The sequence below is a fragment of the Procambarus clarkii genome, chromosome 18 (genome assembly GCF_040958095.1).
Source record: "Procambarus clarkii isolate CNS0578487 chromosome 18, FALCON_Pclarkii_2.0, whole genome shotgun sequence".
Classification (NCBI taxonomy): Eukaryota; Metazoa; Arthropoda; class Malacostraca; order Decapoda; family Cambaridae; genus Procambarus; species Procambarus clarkii.
This window is the reverse complement of record NC_091167.1, coordinates 10,292,774-10,317,998: the sequence shown is the minus strand read 5'-3', so window position 1 is coordinate 10,317,998 and position 25,225 is coordinate 10,292,774. Positions and strand designations below refer to the sequence as shown.

The following is a 25,225-nucleotide window of genomic DNA, read 5'->3' as shown; positions in this document are numbered from 1 at the left end:
CAGTACCATGTGTGTGCCAGTACTATGTGTGCGCCAGTACCATGTGTGTGCCAGTACTATGTGTGCGCCAGTACCATGTGTGTGCCAGTACTATGTGTGCGCCAGTACCATGTGTGTGCCAGTACCATGTGTACCAGTACCAATTCACTGGAGGTTGAGGTAGTCACTGGACACAGTGGTGAGTCAGCTGCTGACTATTGCATGACCTCCCGTGACCTAGGATAAGACCAGGTCACTAATGTGTACAGAAGAAGCGACGTGAACCAGTCAGTAGGATCGCAACCTGCTACGTTTGCTCATCAGCTGGTTGTGACGTTTGTCATGTCGGACAGCTGTGTGATGTCAAAGTGAGACATCAGTGGATGTGTCCAGACGTCACCATGTCAGCGGGATTCTGTGGAACGCGGAGTATGCTGTGAACACTTTGAGAGTGTAAGACAGCCCTGTCATGATGTCAGTGCTTGTATGACGTCACCGGACATCACTCATATGGCATATATTGGTTTATTGAAAGGTTGTGACTTGAGGAAAGAAACCAAAATATGAGGTTGACAAGAAAGACTCGTCATGGATGACTAGTCGGAGGATAGACCAAGAAAGACACTGAGAAATGTTTGACGATCGCGAGGCAATCCAGCGATGTCAGAGGAAGTCCGGTAGCACAGAGATGCTGCTTAATGGACTCTAGGTTGATGTGAAACAACTTAGCTAAGCGCCTTAGGCATCTCCAAGAAGTGAGGATGAGCCAGATGCTCGGGGAATCAGTGACTGATTTCATTGGATCTCTGAAGTCAGGTGATGACAAGCTGTGTGATGTCACTGGTCCAGTAAACATCAGTCGATTAATGAATGACGGGTGTCAATGTCTCTCAGTAACCCGGACGAAGCAGGTGGGAACGCGGAAAGGAGTTCGCCTTAAACGGTATTCTGTTAACAGTCAGACGCAGCTGGACGATGGAGTGGTACAACTATAGAATGTCACTGTATACTACGACGGTGACGAAGGAATGTTTGGTTACTTCCACAATTTAGGAATACATCAACGTGGAATTGAGGAATGTCTTGGTAAAGAATTCTGAAGTCTTGAATTATTGTATGAAGGAAGCAGTTTACAACTCTGGCGGCTTGAGGATTGTGTTGACGGATGGGAGTGAGACAGTTGACCTCCCTCTCGGGTGGTTCATGGACGCCTGGATGAATGGCGAGCCTGTCGATGGCCGGTTGTTATGGTCAGCCGAACTTGAAGGGACAACTAACGGTGTCAACTATGGTGTCAGAGTTAGTGTCATGTGTCAACCGACACTACAGTAGGCGGACACAGCTGTCTGTGGTGTCAGACTGATCTCTACGGGAAAGATTGACCCTGTGGAGCAGGATGCCATTTGGGGTGTTATTCAAAGTGTCAGATGACACCTTATGAGGATATGAAGAAAATTGATATCAAAATTTCAGCTACGAAAGGAGTCTCAACTGAAATGGGAGGGTACTGTGACTGTCTACAGTGGACGTGTAGCTCATAACTGTGACTGTCTACAGTGTATGCACTAGTCGATGACTGTGACTGTCTACAGTGGACGTGTAACATCGGTTGATGTTAGGTTGTTGTTGACCGGGGATGGTCGAAGGTTACTCGGTAGTGGGCAGGAATTGGCGTACCAAACGTCCACTGCTTTTTCTTAGTTTATTATAAATATATATATATATCTTCTACACTGGGCCATGAACTAGCTCGGAGAGTGTGAGAGAGCGTGTGCGGAGGCTCCGTTGCCCAGGCTGTCTCTGAAGGTCTGAGGGCTGCAGGCTCAGAGCTTGCTACATTCAAATCTGCTGACAACGTTGTTGATACCTATTAAGTTGTTTAGCTTTGCGCCGGCCATCATAAGAGGGTATTAGGTCATCCTATGTGTATGGCGCCTAACTGGCGTCCAACACCGCTCGGCACGCTATCATCGGCGTCCTCGGCGATCTGCTTGACAAATTTGACAACCCTTGGGCGTGTACCTAACTAACATTACATACAGTGATTTACCTATAGTGGCCATAAACAAACAAGCTTATTTTTTGAGACGTCCAACACCGTCTCGGACATGCATGAATAATGAATACAATGCTTAAACATAATCCTCAAACTAAGCTATCCATGGAGCATCATGACTAACTAGCTAAATGTCTGCGCGAACTGGAGGCAGGAGGTCCGGCAGCAGGTAGAGGTGATAGTTGTAGAGTCAGCGGACCAGAAGTTGCGTGTAGGAATTCATGATGCTCAGCCACAGTGTTACTTGTGAAGTAGATTATAAACGGCAGACACTAACGTAGGCACAATATATTACATGGCAATACATAGAATAAGCGACATTTCCACTAAAATATGGAGAGCATGAACGTGGCAGGAACACGAGGACCTACATAGTGTATAGAGACACGACAAGATCAATGAACTATGAACAAAGATACCTGAGGTGGAACGGTCTATATACATTGAGCCGAGGGTTGCGAAACGATTGTTGTAATCACTCTTAAATCTAGTCATAAAACTATTAATTCTTAGGTGCCAGTCCGACATAAACGTAGTCTTCCTCTGCCATGTACCAACAGGCAGGGAGAGAGGAGCAGATAGAACGCATCCATTGTCCCTTACAGACTGGAACACCACAGTCACACGAAGAAGAATCATCAGACTGTTGGTGGTGTACTGTCGAAATAACAGGTCTGGACCGAAGATTGTATGTGAGTACGTGGTGGGGTAGTATCGCTGGGCGTGTCTGAGACCGAAGTGGGTGTCACAGTGGTAGGATCACACGGTGCGTTGTCAGGGACAGGAGTCGGGGTGTCATCGTCGACAGTCAGACGGGCTAATTTCATGTGGTTGAGATGCTCATGTACTTGTTCTCCAGTGGCTAGGTTTTCCAGCTTGTACTTATTACCTGTGATATGCTCAAGAACTCTGTAAGGACCAAGGAACTTCTCAGTCAGTTTGTACATGGGACCATCTCGCCGCTGATTGAGGATCATTACTAAAGATCCAGGTCCTATCCTCGTAGGTTTAGCATGAGCGTTTTGTAACCGCGTGAAATCATCAGTAGCTTTAGAGAGATGTTCCTTGACCCTCTGGAACACCAGTTGAGTGTCTCTCCGTTTGACCTTAACATAGTCGTCATAGTTGTAGAGTGACCCGGGCGGTGAGGAGATGATGGCATTAGGAAATCTCATGTCTGTCCCAAATAGCACAAAGTGAGGTGTCTCCTATGGAGGAGTTGACAGAGGAGTTTATAGAACATTGGACGATTGGCATAAGTTCATCCCATTTGTGACTGTCATGATTGACTGTCACTCTAAGCGTGTCAAGGACCTTCTTGTTAGTTCTTTCAGCAAGGCCATTGCTAGCCGGTTGATAAGGCATTATATTACACTTTTTGATGTTGTACAATGTAGCCAGTTGTTCCAGAACAGAATTGTTGAATTCCGGGCCGTTGTCAGAGAGTATAACCCTAGGTGGACCATACCTACAAATTATATGATCATGAAAGGCACTAGCTATAGTTTCTGCAGTTTTGTTTGGAATTGGAACCAGTTCACAGTATCTAGAGAAGTTATCTACCATAAGTAGGAGATGTTTATTTCCTCTGGAAGTTTCAGCAAAATTTGTTAACAAATTCATAGAAACACGATCCCAAGGTGCATTAGTTGTAGGATAAGTCTGAATCGGGTTCGGGCCAGCAATATGGCCTCTGTGAGCTATGCAGGTTAGACATTGATCCACGTGACGTTCAATCTGTTTGGCCATTTTGGGCCAGTAGTACGTAAGACGAGCCTGCTTGATGGTGCGGTCCTTGCCAGGATGCTCACTGTGCGGGGCGTCGTGAACAAGTTTTAACACGGCAGGAACTATCGACGCAGGAATAACAAGTTGATGTACCAGTCTGGCAGGAGAGTCAAGCATAACCTTGCGGTGGAGCACATGATCTAAGAGTACTAGTTCCTTGAGTGGTACTGGTGGCTTGACCGTAAGAGTCGTGTGCGGGTCCACGAGAAAGCTTATGATCGGTGCCCACATTGTGTCTTCTCGTTGTGCGAGTTCTACATCTCGCAAGTCTAATGAAGGGTATTCAACGTGAACGGGAGCGACGTAACGGGAGAGAGCATCGGCAACTACATTGTGTTTGCCAGGTAAGTATTCAAACGTGGGTAGGAACTCTTGTATGGTGAGCGACCAACGGTCAAACTTGCCTATGGGATTCTTGTCTCTGAACAAAGGAATGATAGCTTGGTGGTCCGTCAGTACATGGACAGGGTAGTTATAGATGATATCTCTGAAATGTTTGAGTGCCCACACGGCAGCCAACGCTTCGCGCTCGGTTGTCGAATAATTCTTTTCAGCTTTAGAGAGGACTCGGCTCGCATATGCAATGGCATGTTCTTTTCTGTCGCTAGTTTGAGCGAGTACGGCACCTAGCCCAATGTTACTGGCGTCGGTAACTAAAATAAACGGTTTGGTGAAGTCTGGGAACTTGAGAACGGGAGAATATATCAGGGCTTCTTTGAGCATTTGAAATGCTTTCTCTTGATCAGTTGTCCAAACGAACGGAACGTCCTTCTTAAGGAGGTAAGTGAGAGGAGATGCAATCACTGAATAACCGGCAATGAAATGGCGGTAAAATCCAGCTAGGCCTACGAACTTTTGTACAGCTTCAGCATTATGAGGGACTGGAAAGTTCTTGACAGCTTCTACCTTTGAATCTACAGTGGGGATGCCTTGTGAGGTGACGTTATGGCCGAGAAACTGTATTTTTTCTCTCATGAAGGCGCATTTGCTTAGTTTGATTTTCAGATTGGCTTCAGCTAGTTTCTGAAGGACTCGCTCCAAACTTTGGAGATGTGAGGGTACATCCTTGGACATGATAATGAGGTCATCGAGGTAGACCATGAGAGTATTTCCTATCATTCGTCGGAACAGGTCTGTCATAAGCCTTGAGAAGGTAATAGGGCTGCTGCGTAAGCCACAAGGCATGCGGGTGTACTGGTAATGACCATTAGGGACGGAAAACGCCGTCAGTTCTCGACTTTCTGGGTCGAGCGGTATCTGCCAAAATCCTTGCAATAAATCAAGTGTGGAAAAAACCTTATTCTGACCTATGTTCTGCAATAAGTCAGTAAGCACGGGAAGTGGAAATCGATCAGGAATCGTAACTTGATTAAGTTTCCTGAAATCAACGACAGGACGCCAAGAGCCATCCTTCTTGGGTATTAAGATTAACGGAGCATTCCATGGTTACCTTACCTTGAGGCTACCTTGAGGTGCTTCCGGGGCTTAGTGTCCCCGCGGCCCGGTCGTCGACCAGGCCTCCTGGTTGCTGGACTGATCAACCAGGCTGTTAGACGCGGCTGCTCGCAGCCTGACGTATGAGTCACTACACTGGAAACGAACGAAAAATGGTGAAGTACTTTCTTCAATAACGCCGTCGTGTAACATCTCGTCGATGAGTCGGTCTGCAACAGCTCGTTGAGAATGAGGCAATCTGTACGCGGGTACAAAAATTGGGCGAGTACCTGGTTCCAGTGGAATTTTGTGAGTAATGAGGTGTGTCAGTCCAAGTTGTTCACCTGTCAGTGCAACAACGTTGCGATGCTTGTTGAGGATGGTCAGTAACTGAAACTGGGCGTCAGGAAAGTCAGTGGCGCTAAGATGCACAGGTGAGATCCCGATCTGATCTCGATTTGTTGTGTGAGAGAGTGCATGTACTATTTGGTCAGTAGAGACCTCATCCACTACTCGCACCGGTAACGAATAATGGGCAAAGTCAACAATGTGTGTGCCTGATGCAAGGTGAATGTTGGCATTGGTGACGTTGGCAACATAAACAGCAGTAGTGTTATTCTGCACCTGATGTAAGGACGGTTCTATGTAGGTACCATTGATTTGACATGTGTCACTGTCAGCTATTACGTGTTCTAGGTCAGATTCACCAGGTATTTTGACAATGACCTTTGTTAGTGCATGAGAATGTAAGACTGTGTCTTGGTGTAAGATGCCTCTGACCTGACTGATGTTAGACTCCAGGCAAGTAAGGTAATGAACAATGGCTGGGGCCAATGCAAAGATTCATTGACCTCACCGACCCGCGAGACTGTGGAAACGTGCGTTGGTCTGGTGTCAGTAAGTGACTGAGTGACGGGTTTGTTTGGGCGTGACTGGTTAAGTGTACCCTGGTCTTCCCTGGTTTGTATGTACCTGACATAGTCCCAATGGTTGGTGAACTCATGTCCCATGGTGTACACACTGCAAAGAGGTACCACTGTATCACCAATTGTTGCTTCCCAACGGTAAGCATCGATAGTAACTCGGTAGTCTCTCATGGTGTTTAATCCGAGTAGGATGTCTCCAGGGAATCGTACTGCACCGGCTATTACACATGGCACGGTGAGTGATCTGTCATTAACTATTAACTCTATGTCTGCTTCACCTAACGCTGGAGTCATTCCTCCAGTAAGTCCACCAAGGTTGGAAACAGACGACTGGCGTATATCGAGTCGGTCGCGTAGGCCATGAAGGGCGTCTTGTTTAATGATGTTGACTCGAGCTCCTGTGTTTAGGAGCTCAACTTAACATGTCGACCCTTCAGAGTGGCTGAAATCAGAGGACCTTCTGTGTCCTTGATAGGCATCCTGTTAAACATGTTATTACGAGACTGACACGGTCGATGTGGTGTCTGGAGTACATGTACACGAGTACCGTCAGTGTGTAGTTCGTCCATGTTATCCTCCTCTGCTAAGGTACTGTACCTGTTACAGGTAGGCACTGAGTATACAGGAAGGTCGTCTCGCTTCCCTGCGTCATACCGTTTACCCAAGCTGCTATACCTTCCCCCGACTGAGAGTCATAGGGCTGATCTGTGTGTTCGTAGGTCGTGTCTGCATTATCCTTGACGGCCGTGGCGCCGTTTGCCACGCGCGAGTCACGGTGTCCACAGTTGTTGCATACCTAACATGGGCAGTTGGTCGGGCTGCAGGGCTACGTGTAGGGCTCGGTCGGCGCTGGTTAGTTGTTGCAGCCTGCGGTTGCCTACGGGAAGGGGGAGTAGGACTAGGACGGTTAGCCTGGTTAGTACCGTGGTGGGCTCTACAGTCAGCAGTGTCATGTCCAGGTCGGCGGTGATATGTGCAATAAGAACGGGTGTGATCATGTGATCGGCCTGTGTAGTTATGTCTAGCATGCTGTTGGTAACGAGTGTTAGTTGATGTACACTCTACTTACGGTGTCCTGGTTTGCCACAGCTAAAACATTCTGGCGTTCGAGGTCGCCGAGGGTATTGAGGGGAGCCTGTCCTAGAGTATGACCTGGGGCCATACGAAGGCGGAGGAGACCTAGCACGAGTCTGAACACGTCTAGGGGTAGAACGCATGACAACGTTCACAGTGGTATGGGAACTGTTTGCACGAAAAACGGCAGAAAGCTGGGCAGAATCCCGGGACTTCAGCTTGTCTGTGGACTCTACCATGGCGTCCATTAAGTCCCAAAGTGTGTGGGTAGGACCAAAATTCTTAGCCTCGATGTCTTTCAGTATGGCCTCGGGGGCATGACTTTGCATGGCACCGACCGACAATAGTTTACCCACATTCTGTATAGTGAGGCTTCCACTAGCGTCCCATCTAGAACCCATCAAGGCTTTCTCCAGTGAGTCCTGTAGCGTAGCTAGACGCGTGGCAAAAGCGTTGCCTGTTTCATCAGGACGCATTACCACAGTAGTTAATTGGCGAGCAATGCCAAAGGGATCACGATCAACTACCGATATATATCTCCTACGAAAGAATTTCTTAAATTCTTCCCAGTTTACAATTTTCTTTAAGTCAGGTTTTCCTGCTACGAGATACGCATCTCCAAATTTATAGTCAAGTGTAGACGTCGCCATACTGATATAGTCCGCGTCTGTGACAGCAGTACTCTTGCTCTTCGCTCTAGCCTCTACACTAGCGAACCATGTCTCCAAGAGGGTTGGATCCTTTCCACTAAACGGGCGAATGTCAACAGACTGTGCAAGAACTGTAACGGTGTTCGAGTTAGAACCCGCAGTATTCAGGGCTTGAGTCATGATTACTGAGTCGCTGCTGGTTGTAGAGGTTAATGAGGATAAGCTACTGAGAGCTGAGGTTGGGAGTTCACTGGCTAAGGGTAAGTGAGCGAGTGTAGAGAGCTCACTAGTTAAGAGTAAGTTACTCTCCGATAGTGAACGAGACCGTAGACTGTAGGGCTAAGTGTGCGAGCGAGGCCTGAGCGAGTATCAGTTATCCATAAAGTAAGTTTACATTGTGCCCACGTAAGTCCACAGTTTACTCTACTACACAAATAACAAAGGGTACTTAACTAGAGCTGAAGGTCGCTGGGGCTGCAATCCGTTCCATGGGGCAGAGATGATCTGGTCGTCACAGGTCCGGCGTCGTGCTGCGGCGTCGTCGGCGTCGGGAGGCGGCAGGAGACGTCAAGTGTGGCAGAAGCCGTCAGGCGGCAGGAGACGTCTGGCGCGGCTGGAGATGTCACGTCTCCAGCCGCGCTATAGTGGGGGGGGGGGGGTGGTAAGGTGATGTCAGGCAGGCACCAAGGCTCGTTGAGTCACGGTGAGTCATGGCGAGTCAGCTGGCAGAGCGCGGTGGGTCAGGGGCGGGCGCACGCTGGGTGAGTGAGGCACGGGGGCACGCTGGGTGAGTGAGGCACGGGGGCACGCTGGGTGAGTGAGGCACGGGGGCACGCTGGGTGAGTGAGGCACGGGTGCGCGCTGGGTGAGTGAGGCACGGGGGCACGCTGGGTGAGTGAGGCACGGGTGCGCGCTGGGTGAGTGAGGCACGGGGGCACGCTGGGTGAGTCAGGCACGGGCACACGCTGAACTGTTGCGATGCTGGCTGCTGTGCGCTGCTGCGTGCTGCTGTGTGGCTGTGCTGCTGCACTGCTGCACTGCTGTGCTGCTGTGAGCTGCTGTGAGTTGCTGTGTTGCTGTGCACTGCTGTGCTGCTGGAGTACAGGGGTGAATCCCAGTAAGCTGCCACCAGTGTAACATCGGTTGGTGTTAGGTTGTTGTTGACCGGGGATGGTCGAAGGTTACTCGGTAGTGGGCAGGAATTGGAGTACCAAACGTCCACTGCTTTTTCTTAGTTTATTATAAATATATATATATATCTTCTACACTGGGCCATGAACTAGCTCGGAGAGTGTGAGAGAGCGTGTGCGGAGGCTCCGTTGCCCAGGCTGTCTCTGAAGGTCTGAGGGCTGCAGGCTCACAGCTTGCTACATTCAAATCTGCTGACAACGTTGTTGATACCTATTAAGTTGTTTAGCTTTGCGCCGGCCATCATAAGAGGGTATTAGGTCATCCTATGTGTATGGCGCTTAACTGGCGTCCAACAGACGTGGTGGCTCATAACTGTGACTGTCTACAGTCGACGTGGTAGTCCATAACTGTGACTATCTACAGTGGACGTGGTAGTCCATAACTGTGACTGTCCACAGTCGACGTGGTAGTCCATAACTGTGACTGTCTACAGTGGACGTGGTAGTCCATAACTGTGACTGTCTACAGTGGACGTGATAGTCCATAACTGTGACTGTCTACAGTGGACGTGGTAGTCCATAACTGTGACTGTCCACAGTCGACGTGGTAGTCCATAACTGTGGCTGTCTACAGTGGACGTGGTAGTCCATAACTGTGACTATCTACAGTGGACGTGGTAGTCCATAACTGTGACTGTCCACAGTCGACGTGGTAGTCCATAACTGTGACTGTCTACAGTGAACGTGGTAGCCCATAACTGTGACTGTCTACAGTGGACGTGGTAGTCCATAACTGTGACTGTCCACAGTCGACGTGGTAGTCCATAACTGTGACTGTCTACAGTGGACGTGGTAGCCCATAACTGTGACTGTCCACAGTCGACGTGGTAGTCCATAACTGTGACTGTCCACAGTCGACGTGGTAGTCCATAACTGTGACTGTCTACAGTGGACGTGGTAGCCCATAACTGTGACTGTCTACAGTGAACGTGGTAGTCCATAACTGTGACTGTCTACAGTGGACGTGATAGTCCATAACTGTGACTGTCTACAGTGGACGTGGTAGCCCATAACTGTGACTGTCTACAGTGGACGTGGTAGTCCATAACTGTGACTGTCCACAGTCGACGTGGTAGTCCATAACTGTGACTGTCTACAGTGAACGTGGTAGCCCATAACTGTGACTGTCTACAGTGGACGTGGTAGTCAATAACTGTGACTGTCTACAGTGAACGTGGTAGCCCATAACTGTGACTGTCCACAGTCGACGTGGTAGTCCATAACTGTGGCTGTCTACAGTGGACGTGGTAGTCCATAACTGTGACTGTCTACAGTGGACTTAGTAGCCCATAACTGTGACTGTCTACAGTGGACGTGATAGTCCATAACTGTGGCTGTCTACAGTGGACGTGGTAGTCCATAACTGTGACTGTCTACAGTGTACGTGGTAGCCCATAACTGTGACTGTCTACAGTGGACGTGGTAGTCCATAACTGTGACTGTCCACAGTCGACGTGGTAGTCAATAACTGTGACTGTCTACAGTGGACGTGGTAGTCCATAACTGTGACTGTCTACAGTGGACTTAGTAGCCCATAAGACCAATAAGGTGTCAAGGAAGATCTACAAGAGGCTTCAGGCAATACAGAGCCTAACCTAACCTGGCTTTACCTGTAGTGTGGTTCAGTACCCAGAGTGCTGACCTCCCCAACACTCAACAACAACAAATATTATTCTACACTCGTCGGAGGAATAACACTAACCTGCTTTTCTATAAATGAAATCCTTGAGGGCGAATTGGTGTTTGGGCACGGCCAGGTCTCCCTTGATGCCCTGGCAGTGTTCCCTGGCCTGCCACCAGGTGCTGCTCTGCTCACTCAGGTAGAAGCACTCCCCCAAGACGTTGGTGTAGGGGACGGGGCAGCACACTCCTGCAGGACGGCCTCTTTTACCACACAAGATTTCATTATGAATATTGATATAGCTCTCCTGAATTATAATGAACTTTTATTTATTATATATATATATATATATATATATATATATATATATATATATATATATATATATATATATATATATATATATATATATATATATATATATATATATATATATATATATATAATGTTGTTGAATATGACCGATAGATTCGAACCTGAGTCATCTCAATATTTCTTATGGTTTTCTTCACTGTCGAGGGTAGTTGAAATATTAATTCTACAAAGTTCTTTTTAACACTTTATTTATGGTCTGACGCTAAGGGAATCGTTTCGCAAGTCACTCCATATATTTTTGAAAATGTAACCTTACATTTTCTTTTCTAAATTAATCTTACCCTCTCAGTCATATTCAATAACATATATATATATATATGTGTGTATAAATCACGAAAATTAACACGTGATGAAAAATGTGACAGCGTCAGACCATGGAGGAAGAATTGAAACAGGAATTTCCTTAAGTACTTTCGTATTTAATAATACATCTTCAGAAGAACTTAAGGAAATTCCTGTTTCAATTCTTCCTCCGTGGTCTTTGACAGTGTAACACACACACACACACACACACACACACACACACACACACACACACACACACCCTGCGGAAGGAGCGCAGGGAGAGAGAAAGGAATCAGAGTACCATAACCCCGGACCCTACAATCCCAGAGGGGAGTGGGGAACCCTCCTCAAACAGTGCACTAGCCACAGGGAGTGAGGCACCACCCCCACATTCTACCCAACAGACACCATACATGCCCCATCCCCTGTCAGCCCCCCCACTAAGTACCCACCTTAGGCACCCTCCTCCCCATCTCACCCCCCCAACCCTCCCCCTCTCACCTCCCAAACCTCCCCCTCTCACTCTCCCCCCTACCCTCCCCCTCTCACCCCCCCTACCCTCCCACACTCCCCCCCCCCCAAGCCCTCCCTCCTCCACCAGTCTCCCCGTATCAGATCCTCCCAGTTCACACTCACCCCAGATCCTACAGCCCCCCCCCCCCAGAGGAGAAGCAGAAGAGAGTCAGTTTCAGGGTGATGTACTTGAACACAGATGGGATCACAAGCAAGACAAGTGAACTAAGGGAAAGAGCACAAGAAGTGAACCCAGACGTAATCGGACTCACTGAAACAAAACTCTCTGGAATCATAATGAATGCCGTGTTTCCCCAGGAGTACACAGTAATAATTAAAGAGAGGGAAGGTAGGGGAGGAGGTGGAGTGGCCCTATTCATGAGAAAGGAATGGAGTTTTAAGGAGATGGCCATCCCGGGCTGTGAGGGGTTCAGAGACTACATAGCAGGCACCATAACAATGGGAGGACCAAGAATAGTAGTAGCAGTAATATACAATCCTCCTCCAAATGGCAGAAGACCCAGTCAAGAGTATGGAAACAACAACATGGCAGTTAACACTATAATTGAGAGGGCAGCCTCTGCTGCCTGTAGAAATAGATCCTACCTGCTCATCATGGGGGACTTCAATCACGGAAGGATTGACTAGGAGAACAAGGAACTGCATGGAGGCGAGGATACGCGGAGAGCCAAACTACTGGAGTTGGTGACTAGAAACTTTTTAACCCAGCATGTCAGAGAACCCACAAGGATGAGAGGAAATGATGAACCAGTGAGACTCGACCTAGTCTTCACTCTGAACGACTCCGACATAAGAGAAATCGGTTTTGAGGACCCAGTAGGAATGAACGACCATAGTGTACTGGTGTTTGAGTACCTGATTGAAGAAGGGTTTTTGAACTCGAGGAGGGATACCGAAACCAAAAGGTTAACATATCGAAAGGGAAACTATGAGGAGATAAGAAAATTCCTAACAGATATAGCATGGGAAACAGAGCTCAGGGAAAAGACGGCCCAAGATATGATGGACTACGTCACGCAGAAGTACAAGGACGCTGCAAACAAGTTTGTCCCAGTTCAAAAGGAAAACAGTGAAATGAAGATGAGAAACCAGTTTCATTAGAGATGTAGGCTAGCTAAGCAGCAAAGTAAAAGGGCATGGAGAAACTATAGGAATAACAGGACACTTGAGAGCAGAGAAAGATACCAGAATGCCAGGAATGAATATGTCAGGATGAGAAGAGAGGCAGAAAGACAATATGAAAATGACATCGCAAGCAAGGCAAAGACTCAGCCTAAATTGCTGCATAGCCACATCAGGAGAAAAACAACTGTAAAGGAACAGGTTATGAAATTAAGGATAGGGGCGGAAGGATTCACTACAAACGAAAAGGAAGTGTGTGATGAACTGAATAAGAAATTCCAGGAGGTCTTCACCTTAGAGCAAGGAGAAATTCCAGAGATAAGAGAGGGAATAGCTAACAAGGAACCACTGGAAGAGTTTGAGATTACCAGCGGGGAAGTAAGGAAGTGTTTACTAGAGTTGGATGTGACAAAGGCTATAGGCCCAGATGGAATCTCCCCTTGGATACTAAAGGAAGGAGCAGAAGAACTGTGCCTACCACACTCCATAGTGTATAACAAATCACTGGCAACAGGGGAACTGCCAGATATTTGTAAAGCAGCTAACGTAGTCCCGATATACAAGAAAGGGGATAGACAGGAGGCACTGAACTACAGGCCAGTGTCCCTAACCTGCATACCATGCAAGCTGATGGAGAAGATTGTGCGAAGAAATCTAGTGGAGCATCTGCAGCGAAAGAACTTTGTAACACAGCATCAACATGGGTTCAGGGATGGCAGGTCCTGCCTCACAGGGTTACTTGAATTCTACGACCAGGCAACAAAAATAAGGCAAGAAAGAGAAGGGTGGGCAGACTGCATATTTTTGGATTGTCAGAAAGGCTTTGGTACAGTACCACACAAAAGGCTAGTGAAAAAGCTGGAGTGAAAGGGAAGGTACTCCATTGGATAAAGGAGTAGCTAAGCAACAGGAGACAACGAGTCAGTGTGAGGGGTGAGGTATCAGATTGGTGAGACGTTACAAGTGGAGTCCGCAGGGGTCAGTCCTTGGACCTATACTGTTTCTGATATATGTAAATGATCTCCCAGAGGGTATAGAATCGTTTCTCTCAATGTTTGCCGATGATGCAAAAATTACGAGGAGGATTGAAACAGAGGATGATAGGAGGCTACAAGATGACCTAGACAGACTGAGTGAATGGTCCAACAAATGGCTGTTGAAGTTCAATCCGAGTAAATGCAAAGTAATGAAACTAGGCAGTGGAAATAGGAGGCCAGACACAGGATACAGAATAGGAGATGAAGTACTTAATGAAACGGACAGAGAGAAAGATCTAAGAGTTGATATCACACCACAGGCCCAGAAAGGGCCCGGGTACAGGCCCAGAAAGGGCCCGGGTACAGGCCCAGAAAGGGCCCGGGTACAGGCCCAGAAAGGGCCCGGGTACAGGCCCGGAAAGGGCCCGGGTACAGGCCCGGAAAGGGCCCGGGTACAGGCCCGGAAAGGGCCCGGGTACAGGCCCGGAAAGGGCCCGGGTACAGGCCCAGAAATGGCCCGGGTACAGGCCCAGAAAGGGCCCGGGTACAGGCCCAGAAAGGGCCCGGGTACAGGCCCAGAAGGGGCCCGGGTACAGGCCCAGAAGGGGCCCCGGGTACAGGCCCTGAAGGGGCCCGGGTACAGGCCCAGAAAGGGCCTGGGTACAGGCCCAGAAAGGGCCCGGGTACAGGCCCAGAAAGGGCCCGGGTACAGGCCCAGAAAGGGCCCGAGTACAGGCCCAGAAGGGGCCCGGGTACAGGCCCAGAAAGGGCCCAGGTACAGGCCCAGAAGGGGCCCGGGTACAGGCCCAGAAAGGGCCCGGGTACAGGCCCAGAAAGGGCCCGGGTACAGGCCCAGAAAGGGCCCGGGTACAGGCCCAGAAAGGGCCCGGGTACAGGCCCGGAAAGGGCCCGGGTACAGGCCCAGAAATGGCCCGGGTACAGGCCCGGAAATGGCCCGGGTACAGGCCCAGAAAGGGCCCGGGTACAGGCCCAGAAAGGGCCCGGGTACAGGCCCAGAAAGGACCCGGGTAACGGCCCAGAAATGGCCCGGGTACAGGCCCAGAAAGGGCCCGATTACAGGCCCAGAAAGAATGGAAGTAATTGCAAAGGGCCTATTGGCCCATATTTCTTGATGCTTCTATACTGGAGCGGAGTCTTGAAGTGGGTAGAATATAGTTGTGCATTAATTGGCTGTTGATTGCTGGTGTCGACTTCTTAATGTGTAGTGCCTCACAGATATCAAGCCGCCTGCTATCGCTGTATCTATCGATGATTTCCGTGTTTTTTGTTAAGACTTCTCTGGCGATGGTTTGGTTGTGCGAAGAGATTATATGTTCCTTAATGGAGCCCTGTTGCTTATGCATCGTTAAACGCCTGGAAAGAGATGTTGTTGTCTCTCCTATATACTGAATTCTTTGTGGCTTACAGTCCCCAAGTGGACATTTGAAGGCATAGTCGACATTGGTCTCTTTTTAAAGCGTTCTGCTTTGTGTCTGGAGAGTTTCTCATGAGTAGGTTGGCCGTTTTCTTGGTTTTATAGTAAATCGTCAATTGTATCTTTTGATTTTTGTCTGTAGGGATAACGTTTCTATTAACAATATCTTTCAGGACTCTTTCCTCCGTTTAATGAGCTGTGGAAAAGAAGTTCCTGTAAAATAGTCTAATATGGGGTACAGGTGTTGTGTTAGTTGTCTCTTCAGAGGTTGCATGGCGTTTCACCTTCCTTCTTATGATGTCTTCAACGAAACCATTGGAGAAGCCGTTGTTGACTAGGACCTGCCTTACCCTACAGAGTTCTTCATCGACTTGCTTCCATCCTGAGCTGTGGCTGAGAGCACGGTCGACATAAGCGTTAACGGCACTCCTCTTGTACCTGTCTGGGCAGTCACTGTTGGCATTGAGGCAAACTCCTATGTTTGTTTCCTTAGTGTAGACTGCAGTGTGGAAACCTCCGCTCCGTTCCATGACTGTTACATCTAGAAAGGGCAGCTTCCCATCCTTCTCCATCTCGTAAGTGAAACGCTGTGAGTCAGTGAGTCACCCCATCCACCTCACTCAAATGTAGATATAAACAAATCGGAGATGTGTAAGTTCTATTCAGTTGTGTATGTGTAAACTAAAGTCTTTGAAAATGTAATAAGTTTTACGAAACGCGCTCAAGTGTCGCGTCAGACTAGAAATAAAAATGAATTTTGGAGAATTGATTTTTGAATTACCACCAACAGTGAAAAGAAATGTACGAAAGATAGAGAAAATTCGTGTTAGAATTATTAATCTTACTTTTACGGTCATATTTAATAATATATGTCTACAGGAAAGACTGCTACCAAAATATACTAATATATATATATATATATATATATATATATATATATATATATATATATATATATATATATATATATATATATATATATATATATATATATATATATATATATATATATATATATATGTCGTACATAGTAGCCAGAACGCACTTCTCAGCCTACTATGCAAGGCCCGATTTGCCTAATAAGCCAAGTTTTCATGAATTAATGTTTTTTCGACTACCTAACCTAACTTTTTCTGCTACCTAACCGAACCTAACCTATAAAGATAGGTTAGGTTAGGTTCGGTCATATATCTACGTTAATTTTAACTCCATTAAAAAAAAAATTGACCTCTTACATAATGAAATGGGTAGCTTTATCATTTCATAAGAAAAAAATTAGAGAAAATATATTAATTCATGAAAACTTTGCTTATTAGGAAAATTGGGCCTTGCAAAGTAGGCTGAGAAGTGCCTTCTGGCTACTAGGTACGACATATATATATATATATATATATATATATATATTACAAAGCTGCTAAGTGCTGAACGTAATGGTGCTATTGTAATCACAGCTTCAACAACCTGTCCTCTTAAAAAGAACGTCGCTTTTGGCCGTTTGCTCGTATGGCCGAATTTGGACGTAATTTGAAAATAAAAATAAATTTGGGATTTTTTTTTCAATAACAGTAAGTTAAGGGTCCTCTGATAGGTTTAGGTGGGCAGGAAATTCTCATAAAGTTTCAAAACGTTATGAAAAACGTTAATTTAAAGTGTCCTCTTATAACCTCTGCGCGTAAACCGGACGAATCAAATAGAAAACGGAACAGAACGTGAGTCGATTTCATTTCAAATTACGTCCAAATTTGGCCATAGCGCGCATACGAGCCAAAAGTGACGTTATTTTTAGGAGGACGGGTTGTTGTGTCACTAATCACTACCTCCACAGCTGTGTCACTAATCACTACCTCCACAACTTTGACTTTTCATGAACCCCAAGATATCTTCCAGGATCCTGGTCGCTTTTCCTCCAAGGCTGTGACTAGGGCCATGATCTAGGGGACTGCGCCGGCTGGTTCTCCCTGTAGCGGCGCCCTTGGTGCTCCAGACCAGCGCGCACACCACCACAAAGCACACACAGCGAGAGTAGAGTGTGGCAACCATGGCTACCTGCTGGCCCCTCGTGGCGACTGCCTGGCACCTTCCGTCACACAACACCAGGTTCTCTGTGGGAGAGGAGAGGAGGTTGTTGCCATAAACTGTGTGGGAGAGGAGAGGAGGTTGTTGCCATAAACTGTGTGGGAGAGGAGAGGAGGTTGTTGCCATAAACTGTGTGGGAGAGGAGAGGAGGTTGTTGCCATAAACTGTGTGGGAGAGGAGAGGAGGTTGTTGCCATAAACTGTGTGGGAGAGGAGAGGAGGTTGTTGCCATAAACTGTGTGGGAGAGGAGAGGAGGTTGTTGCCATAAACTGTGTAGGAGAGGAGAGGAGGTTGTTGCCATAAACTGTGTGGGAGAGGAGAGGAGGTTGTTGCCATAAACTGTGTGGGAGAGGAGAGGAGGTTGTTGCCATAAACTGTGTGGGAGAGGAGAGGAGGTTGTTGCCATAAACTGTGGGAGAGGAGAGGAGGTTGTTGCCATAAACTGTGTGGGAGAGGAGAGGAGGTTGTTGCCATAAACTGTGTAGGAGAGGAGAGGAGGTTGTTGCCATAAACTGTGTAGGAGAGGAGAGGAGGTTGTTGCCATAAACTGTGTAGGAGAGGAGAGGAGGTTGTTGCCATAAACTGTGTGGGAGAGGAGAGGAGGTTGTTGCCATAAACTGTGTGGGAGAGGAGAGGAGGTTGTTGCCATAAACTGTGTGGGAGAGGAGAGGAGGTTGTTGCCATAAACTGTGTGGGAGAGGAGAGGAGGTTGTTGCCATAAACTGTGTGGGAGAGGAGAGGAGGTTGTTGCCATAAACTGTGTGGGAGAGGAGAGGAGGTTGTTGCCATAAACTGTGTGGGAGAGGAGAGGAGGTTGTTGCCATAAACTGTGGGAGAGGAGAGGAGGTTGTTGCCATAAACTGTGTGGGAGAGGAGAGGAGGTTGTTGCCATAAACTGTGTAGGAGAGGAGAGGAGGTTGTTGCCATAAACTGTGTAGGAGAGGAGAGGAGGTTGTTGCCATAAACTGTGTAGGAGAGGAGAGGAGGTTGTTGCCATAAACTGTGTGGGAGAGGAGAGGAGGTTGTTGCCATAAACTGTGTAGGAGAGGAGAGGAGGTTGTTGCCATAAACTGTGTGGGAGAGGAGAGGAGGTTGTTGCCATAAACTGTGTAGGAGAGGAGAGGAGGTTGTTGCCATAAACTGTGTGGGAGAGGAGAGGAGGTTGTTGCCATAAACTGTGTGGGAGAGGAGAGGAGGTTGTTGCCATAAACTGTGTGGGAGAGGAATGGAATATGTGGTCATAAGCTGTGGGGATGAGTAGTAGAATATCGATTTCTATTACATTAAAGTTATAACTTGAGAATAATCTCTGCTTATGACAAAGAATCATTTGCCACTTTGCATGTAGACAATTACTGGAACCTAACATGCTTACAGGCCATCACACATGAACCTAACATGCTTACAGGCCATCACACATGAACCTAACATGCTTACAGGCCATCACACATGAACCTAACATGCTTACAAGCCATCACACATGAACCTAACATGCTTACAGGCCATCACACATGAACCTAACATGCTTACAGGCCATCACACATGAACCTAACATGCTTACAGGCCATCACACATGAACCTAACATGCTTACAGGCCACCACACATGAACCTAACATGCTTACAGGCCACCACACATGAACCTAACATGCTTACAGGCCATCACACATGAACCTAACATGCTTACAAGCCATCACACATGAACCTAACATGCTTACAGGCCATCACACATGAACCTAACATGCTTACAGGCCATCACACATGAACCTAACATGCTCACAGGCCATCACACATGAACCTAACATGCTTACAGGCCATCACACATGAACCTAACATGCTCACAGGCCATCACACATGAACCTAACATGCTTACAAGCCATCACACATGAACCTAACATGCTTACAGGCCATCACACATGAACCTAACATGCTTACAGGCCATCACACATGAACCTAACATGCTTACAGGCCATCACACATGAACCTAACATGCTTACAGGCCCTCACACATGAACCTAACATGCTTACAGGCCACCACACATGAACCTAACATGCTTACAGGCCACCACACATATCAAGATAAATTTCCAGGTGGTTTGAGGGTGGGTTTGGTGCTTCATGGTAGAGGTGTTGGTCTGAGGACGATTTGCATACACACTCCCTGTTCGAATTTATCCTTTCCTAAACTAAATTCAACTAAATTTATCCATATGTATCTTCTTCTTGATGTTATCTTGAGATGATTTCGGGGCTTTAGTGTCCCCGCGGCCCGGTCCTCGACCAAGCCTCAACCCCCAGGAAGCAGCCCGTGACAGCTGACTAACACCCAGGTACCTATTTTACTGCTAGGTAACAGGGGCATAGAGTGAAAGAAACTTTGCCCATTGTTTCTCGTCGGCGCCCGGGATTGAACCCGGGACCACAGGATCACAAATCCAGCGTGCTGTCGGCTCGGCCGACCGGCTCCCATTCTGTATCAAAACAGAAGCTAAATTTAACTAAATTTAATTTAAGCTTATCCAGTTTTATTCACTTTTATTCTAACAAATCCTATCATAACCAAAACACTTATGCAGTCTCTATTCTAAGCTATGATGTCCAATCCAAGCCTATGATATCATATTCCAATCTAAGGTAGTCCATTCTAATCTAATTTATCCAAACAGAAGCAAAATCTTACTAAATTTCAGTCAATTCACTATATGCCACTAAAATATATATAAATTTATCCCAGAAAAGCCAAATCTAGCTAAATTTATTCCATTCAAATTTATCCAAGCTAAATTTTATCCATCCTAATCGAGTTTAACCCACCCTAACCTATCCCAACCTATGATATCCGATCTAAACCTAAGTTACTCTATCCTAACGTAGGATAATCAGGTGTATTAAACTGTGATGTAACAGACAGCTGCGATTAGTGGACCAGACCAGACCTCGTGGTTACAGATGATATACACAGCATTGTTATGATATTTTCCCCATTGGATCATGATAAACCCGTCCTGCTAATAGAGCGTCGCATTTTGATATATACTTTACCCAAGGCCAAATAATAGTCGTACTAGAAAATAGTAGTGGCTCGCGAAATTGACATGCTGTTCCGTTTTCTGTTTTGGGTCCTCTGGTAGGTTAGGATAAGGGCTCTTTGGTACGACAGTTTCTTGACGTTGGGGAACCTTAGGAGAAGGTTAGGTTAGGGGCTGCTTGATACTGCCGTCTGGCATTCCTATTCAATAGTCCGGATTAATTTTAATTTTATTTTGCCTCGAAGGGCGAGTTTATTGGGCAGCGCCACTCATCCTGCGAGTGGACACACCGCCATAGTGACAATATTGGGCAGCGTCACTCATCCTGCGAGTGGACACACCGCCATAGTGACAGTATTGGGCAGCGCCACTCATCCTGTGAGTGGACACACCGCCATAGTGACAGTATTGGGCAGCGCCACTCATCCTGTGAGTGGACACACCGCCATAGTGACAGTATTGGGCAGCGCCACTCATCCTGTGAGTGGATCCACCGCCATAGTGACAGTATTGGGCAGCGCCATGACTTCATTTTGTATACTTTCAAGCCTTTTCATGCTGCTTTGGGAGTAAATGCACAGAAGCGGTGCGGCATAGTCTATGACGGAGCGCACATAGGCGGTGTACATCATTTGAAGCACGGCAATAGAGGCTCCATACCCATTCCAGGTCATAGCTTTCAGTGCCCTGAGTCGACTTTTGCCTGTTTCTATGAGCTGGTTGAGCTCCTCTTTCTTTCTTCCCCTTGTTAGAGCCGACAATGACAACAAGGTACCGGCAGTGGTCAACCTTTTCAAGTGTTTCATTATTAATTTGTAGTTCTTCATTTTCTTCCCGCTTGTGATGAGAATATGTCTTGTTTGTGGAGAGAGTGAAACCGAGCTCAATACATTTCCTTCCGAGGAGTTCAATGGACTGATTAATTTTTCCCAAGGTGACAGCTTGTATTAGGACATCATCTGCATATCCCATTTGTTGTGTTCCTTCCGGAAAATCAATATTTGCAATGACGTTTATAAGTATGTTATTATAGTATGGGGCTTAAGACTCCTCCTTGGGGGGTACCGAGTTCCATATTATTGTTCTGGAGACTGCTCCATTGAAGCAGATCAAGGCTTTCCTCCCTGTGAGGTAGCCTTCAACCCATTTCAAGAGTCTCCCCTTGACACCCATGCATGCAAGCTCGTCCAGGATCGCAATCCTCTTTGGATCGTGGAAGGCTCCTTTTATGTCAACAAATACAGAGTACTTAGCTGTGTCATTAGCCAAGTAATTAACTATGCAATTTGCTTTGCTCCGTCCTTTAACAAATCTACTCACCCATTCCCCTAGTATGCCTATTTTGTGCAACAGTCAGTAAAGGATAATGTTTTCAAGCATCTTGCAAGTGCATGACATGAGACTGATAGCCCTGTAATTGCCAGGGTCATTGGGCTTCGGTATGGGAACGATTATTGCGTGTTTCCATTGTGTGGGCAACACTCCACTTAGGAATGACTTGTTAAACAGGTGGAGTAGTGGATTCCCAGACACTTCACACAGTGCATTGGGTATGTTGTAGGTGACGCCATCTTCACCAGGTGCAGTACTTTTACCCTTTTTCATAGCCCCCTTTACTTCCTGAGCTGTGATTGGTTACCCATATTCGTCATCGTTAGACAGTGCTCTTGTTATCCTAATTCTTCTGTCATAATGTCGCAGGAACTGTTCCCTGCGGGGAGGGAGGAGGAGGATGCTGCATCACACCACTTTTGTATTAGTTCCTCAGCCTTATCCTTGGGGTCTTTGTGAGCCGCAGGCCGGGTTCTGCCCCCCCCCCATAGCTAGCTGAAATTTTGTCCACACATATATCACAGATGTTTCTCTTCCAATAAAGCTAGTGAAGTCAAACCATAGCAATTCATGAGAGCATAGGTACAAATGACGAATGTGACAGTCCCTTCACCAAACAAGAACTAATCAGAGCCAAAAAAAAGGTGGTAAGGACACTGCACCAGGTGCTGATAACATTACATACTCAATGATCGCACATGCAGGTCCTGCTGGAGAACAAGGAATATTGGACGTCATCAATGCATCTTGGCAGCAAGGCAAACTACCGACCTCTTGGAAAAAAGCAAACATCATTCCGATTCCTAAGCCGAAAGAACCTGGCAATTACAGACCCATTTCATTAACATCATGCATTAGTAAAACTGCAAAACGGATGGTCTTAAATAGTCTACTGTGGAAGACTGGAGACCCGCATAAACACATATTTGGCTTCACTAGAGGTGAAGGTACTGCCAACTGCATAGCAACATTACTAGGAACAGTTAACTCAGGTCCAGCTATAGTGATCTTCCTTGATCTAGAAAAAGCATTCGACCCTGCAAGCCCGCAAGCAATTTCACACACCTTAGTTAAAAAAGGTGTAAAGGGAACTATGCTAGCATGGATTCAAGATTACCTAAGTCACAGGTATGCCAGAGTAAAGTTGCAAGGACAAGTGTCGGACTACCACCTGCATGAGAATGGGACTCCACAAGGAGGAATCCTCAGTCCTAGTCTTTTTAACATCCTTATGGAAAACCTTGTTACTATGACATTTACAGAAGGGGTTAAATTGCTAAGCTATGTTGATGATATAGCATTAGTCATTACAGGTCCTTCACTTCTAAAAAAAACACAAGGTCCATTAGATAAAGTAACATCTGAATGCAGCATTTTAGGGTTAAAAGTATCTACCAGAAGTCTAAGGCAATGAGACTAGGCGGCAACACTCCAGACAGGCACCTACGCATTCAAGACATTAACCTTCAGTGGGTTACACAATATCAATATCTCGGAGTGTGGATAGATTCTAAAATGACATTAAACAAGCAAATTCAATATCTGAAGAAGAGAGCAAAATCACGACTAAATATAATGAGAGCAATCACAGGGCCCCGTCTAGGAGCGGGACACAAAGTGTTAAGAATGTTTTACATACACGCCGTTCGTTCCCTAGTTGATTATGGAGCGTCTGCCTTACTCACTCTTTCTCCTGGTCAGTGGGCAAATGTTGAGGTTATTCAAAGCGATGCAATGTGAGTCATAACAGGAGCTCCCAGATGGACTAAAATACTGAACCTAAGACTAGAAACAAAGCTAACGTCGATTGAAATAAGGGTAAAAGGGATTGCTGCGTGCATGCTGACCAAGATATTGACTAGACCTAGAATCAGTTCACTTAAAGATATAATCACTGGAGCACTAACTCTGGACAGAAGAGCCTCCAATAGCAACAGGTGGACCCATTATAACACTCATTATATGAGCTGACTTGAAAGAAATGTCCTACGAAGTGCCGTCAATAAGGCTGACAAATAATATTAGCGATCAACACAAGGAGCGAAATGCAACAGCAGCGACCAGTACTAGCAGAGACTAGCTCTAGCAGCGACCAACACCAGCAGCGACCAGTACTAGCAGAGACTAGCACTAGCAGCGACCAACACCAGCAGCGACCAGTACTAGCAGAGACTAGCACTAGCAGCGACCAACACCAGCAGCGACCAGTACTAGCAGAGACTAGCACTAGCAGCGATCAACACCAGCAGCGACCAGTACTAGCAGAGACTAGCACTAGCAGCGACCAACACAAGGAGCGACCTGCAATAGCAGCGACCAACACAAGGAGCGACCTACAATAGCAGCGACCAACACCACCAGTGACCAACACCACCAGTGACCAACACCAACAGTGACCATCACCAGCAACGACCAACACCAGCAGCGACCAACACCAACAGTGACCACACCAACAGCGACCAACACCAACAGTGACCAACACCAACAGTGACCAACACTAACAGTGACCAACACCAACAGTGATCAACACCCAACAGTGACCAACAAAAACAGTAACCAACACCAACAGTAACCAACACCAGCAGTGACCAATACCAACAGTGACCAACACCAACAGTGACCAACACCAACAGTGACCAACACCAGCAGTGACCAACACCAACAGTGACCACCACCACCAGTGACCACCACCACCAGTGACCAACAGTGAGCAACACCACCAGTGACCACCACCACCAGTGAACAACACCACCAGTGACCAACACCAACAGTGACCAACACCAGCAGCGACCAACACCAACAGTGACCAACACCAACAGTGATCAACACCAGCAGCGACCAACAGCAACAGTGACCAACACCAGCAGTGACCAACACCAACAGTGAACAACACCACCAGTGACCATCACCAGCAGCGACCAACACCAACAGTGACCATCACCAACAGTGACCAACACCAACAGGGATCAACACCAGCAGCGTCCAACAGCAACAGTGACCAACACCAGCAGTGACCAACACCAACAGTGAACAACACCACCAGTGACCATCACCAGCAGGGACCAACACCAACAGTGACCATCACCAACAGTGACCAACACCAACAGTGACCAACACCAACAGTGACCCACACCAACAGTAACCAACACCAACAGTGACCAACACCAGTAGTGACCAACACCAGCAGTGACCAACACAACAGTGACCACAACCACCAGTGACCACCACCACCAGTGACCAACACCAACAGTGACCAACACCAGCAGTGTGTTACGGCCCTACTGGGGCGTAACTGGGTTCTTTTCTGATGTTATTAGAATTTGGGAATCCGGCCCCAAGTTAGT

The 25,225-nt window shown here is 47.0% G+C and overlaps 1 protein-coding gene across 1 annotated transcript in view; it reads right to left on the bottom strand.

Moving 5' to 3' along the window:
• LOC138365797 (C-type lectin-like) overlaps positions 1–25,225 on the bottom strand; it is a 202,881-nt gene that overhangs the window by 28,917 nt on the left and 148,739 nt on the right. Inside the window, exons 2-3 of the mRNA XM_069326251.1 lie at positions 17,291–17,548; positions 10,800–10,967 (exon numbers count right to left, since the gene is read on the bottom strand). Coding sequence (XP_069182352.1) covers positions 10,800–10,967; positions 17,291–17,486 — 364 coding nt within the window. The 5' untranslated portion in view covers positions 17,487–17,548. The remainder of the gene's footprint in view (positions 1–10,799; positions 10,968–17,290; positions 17,549–25,225) is intronic.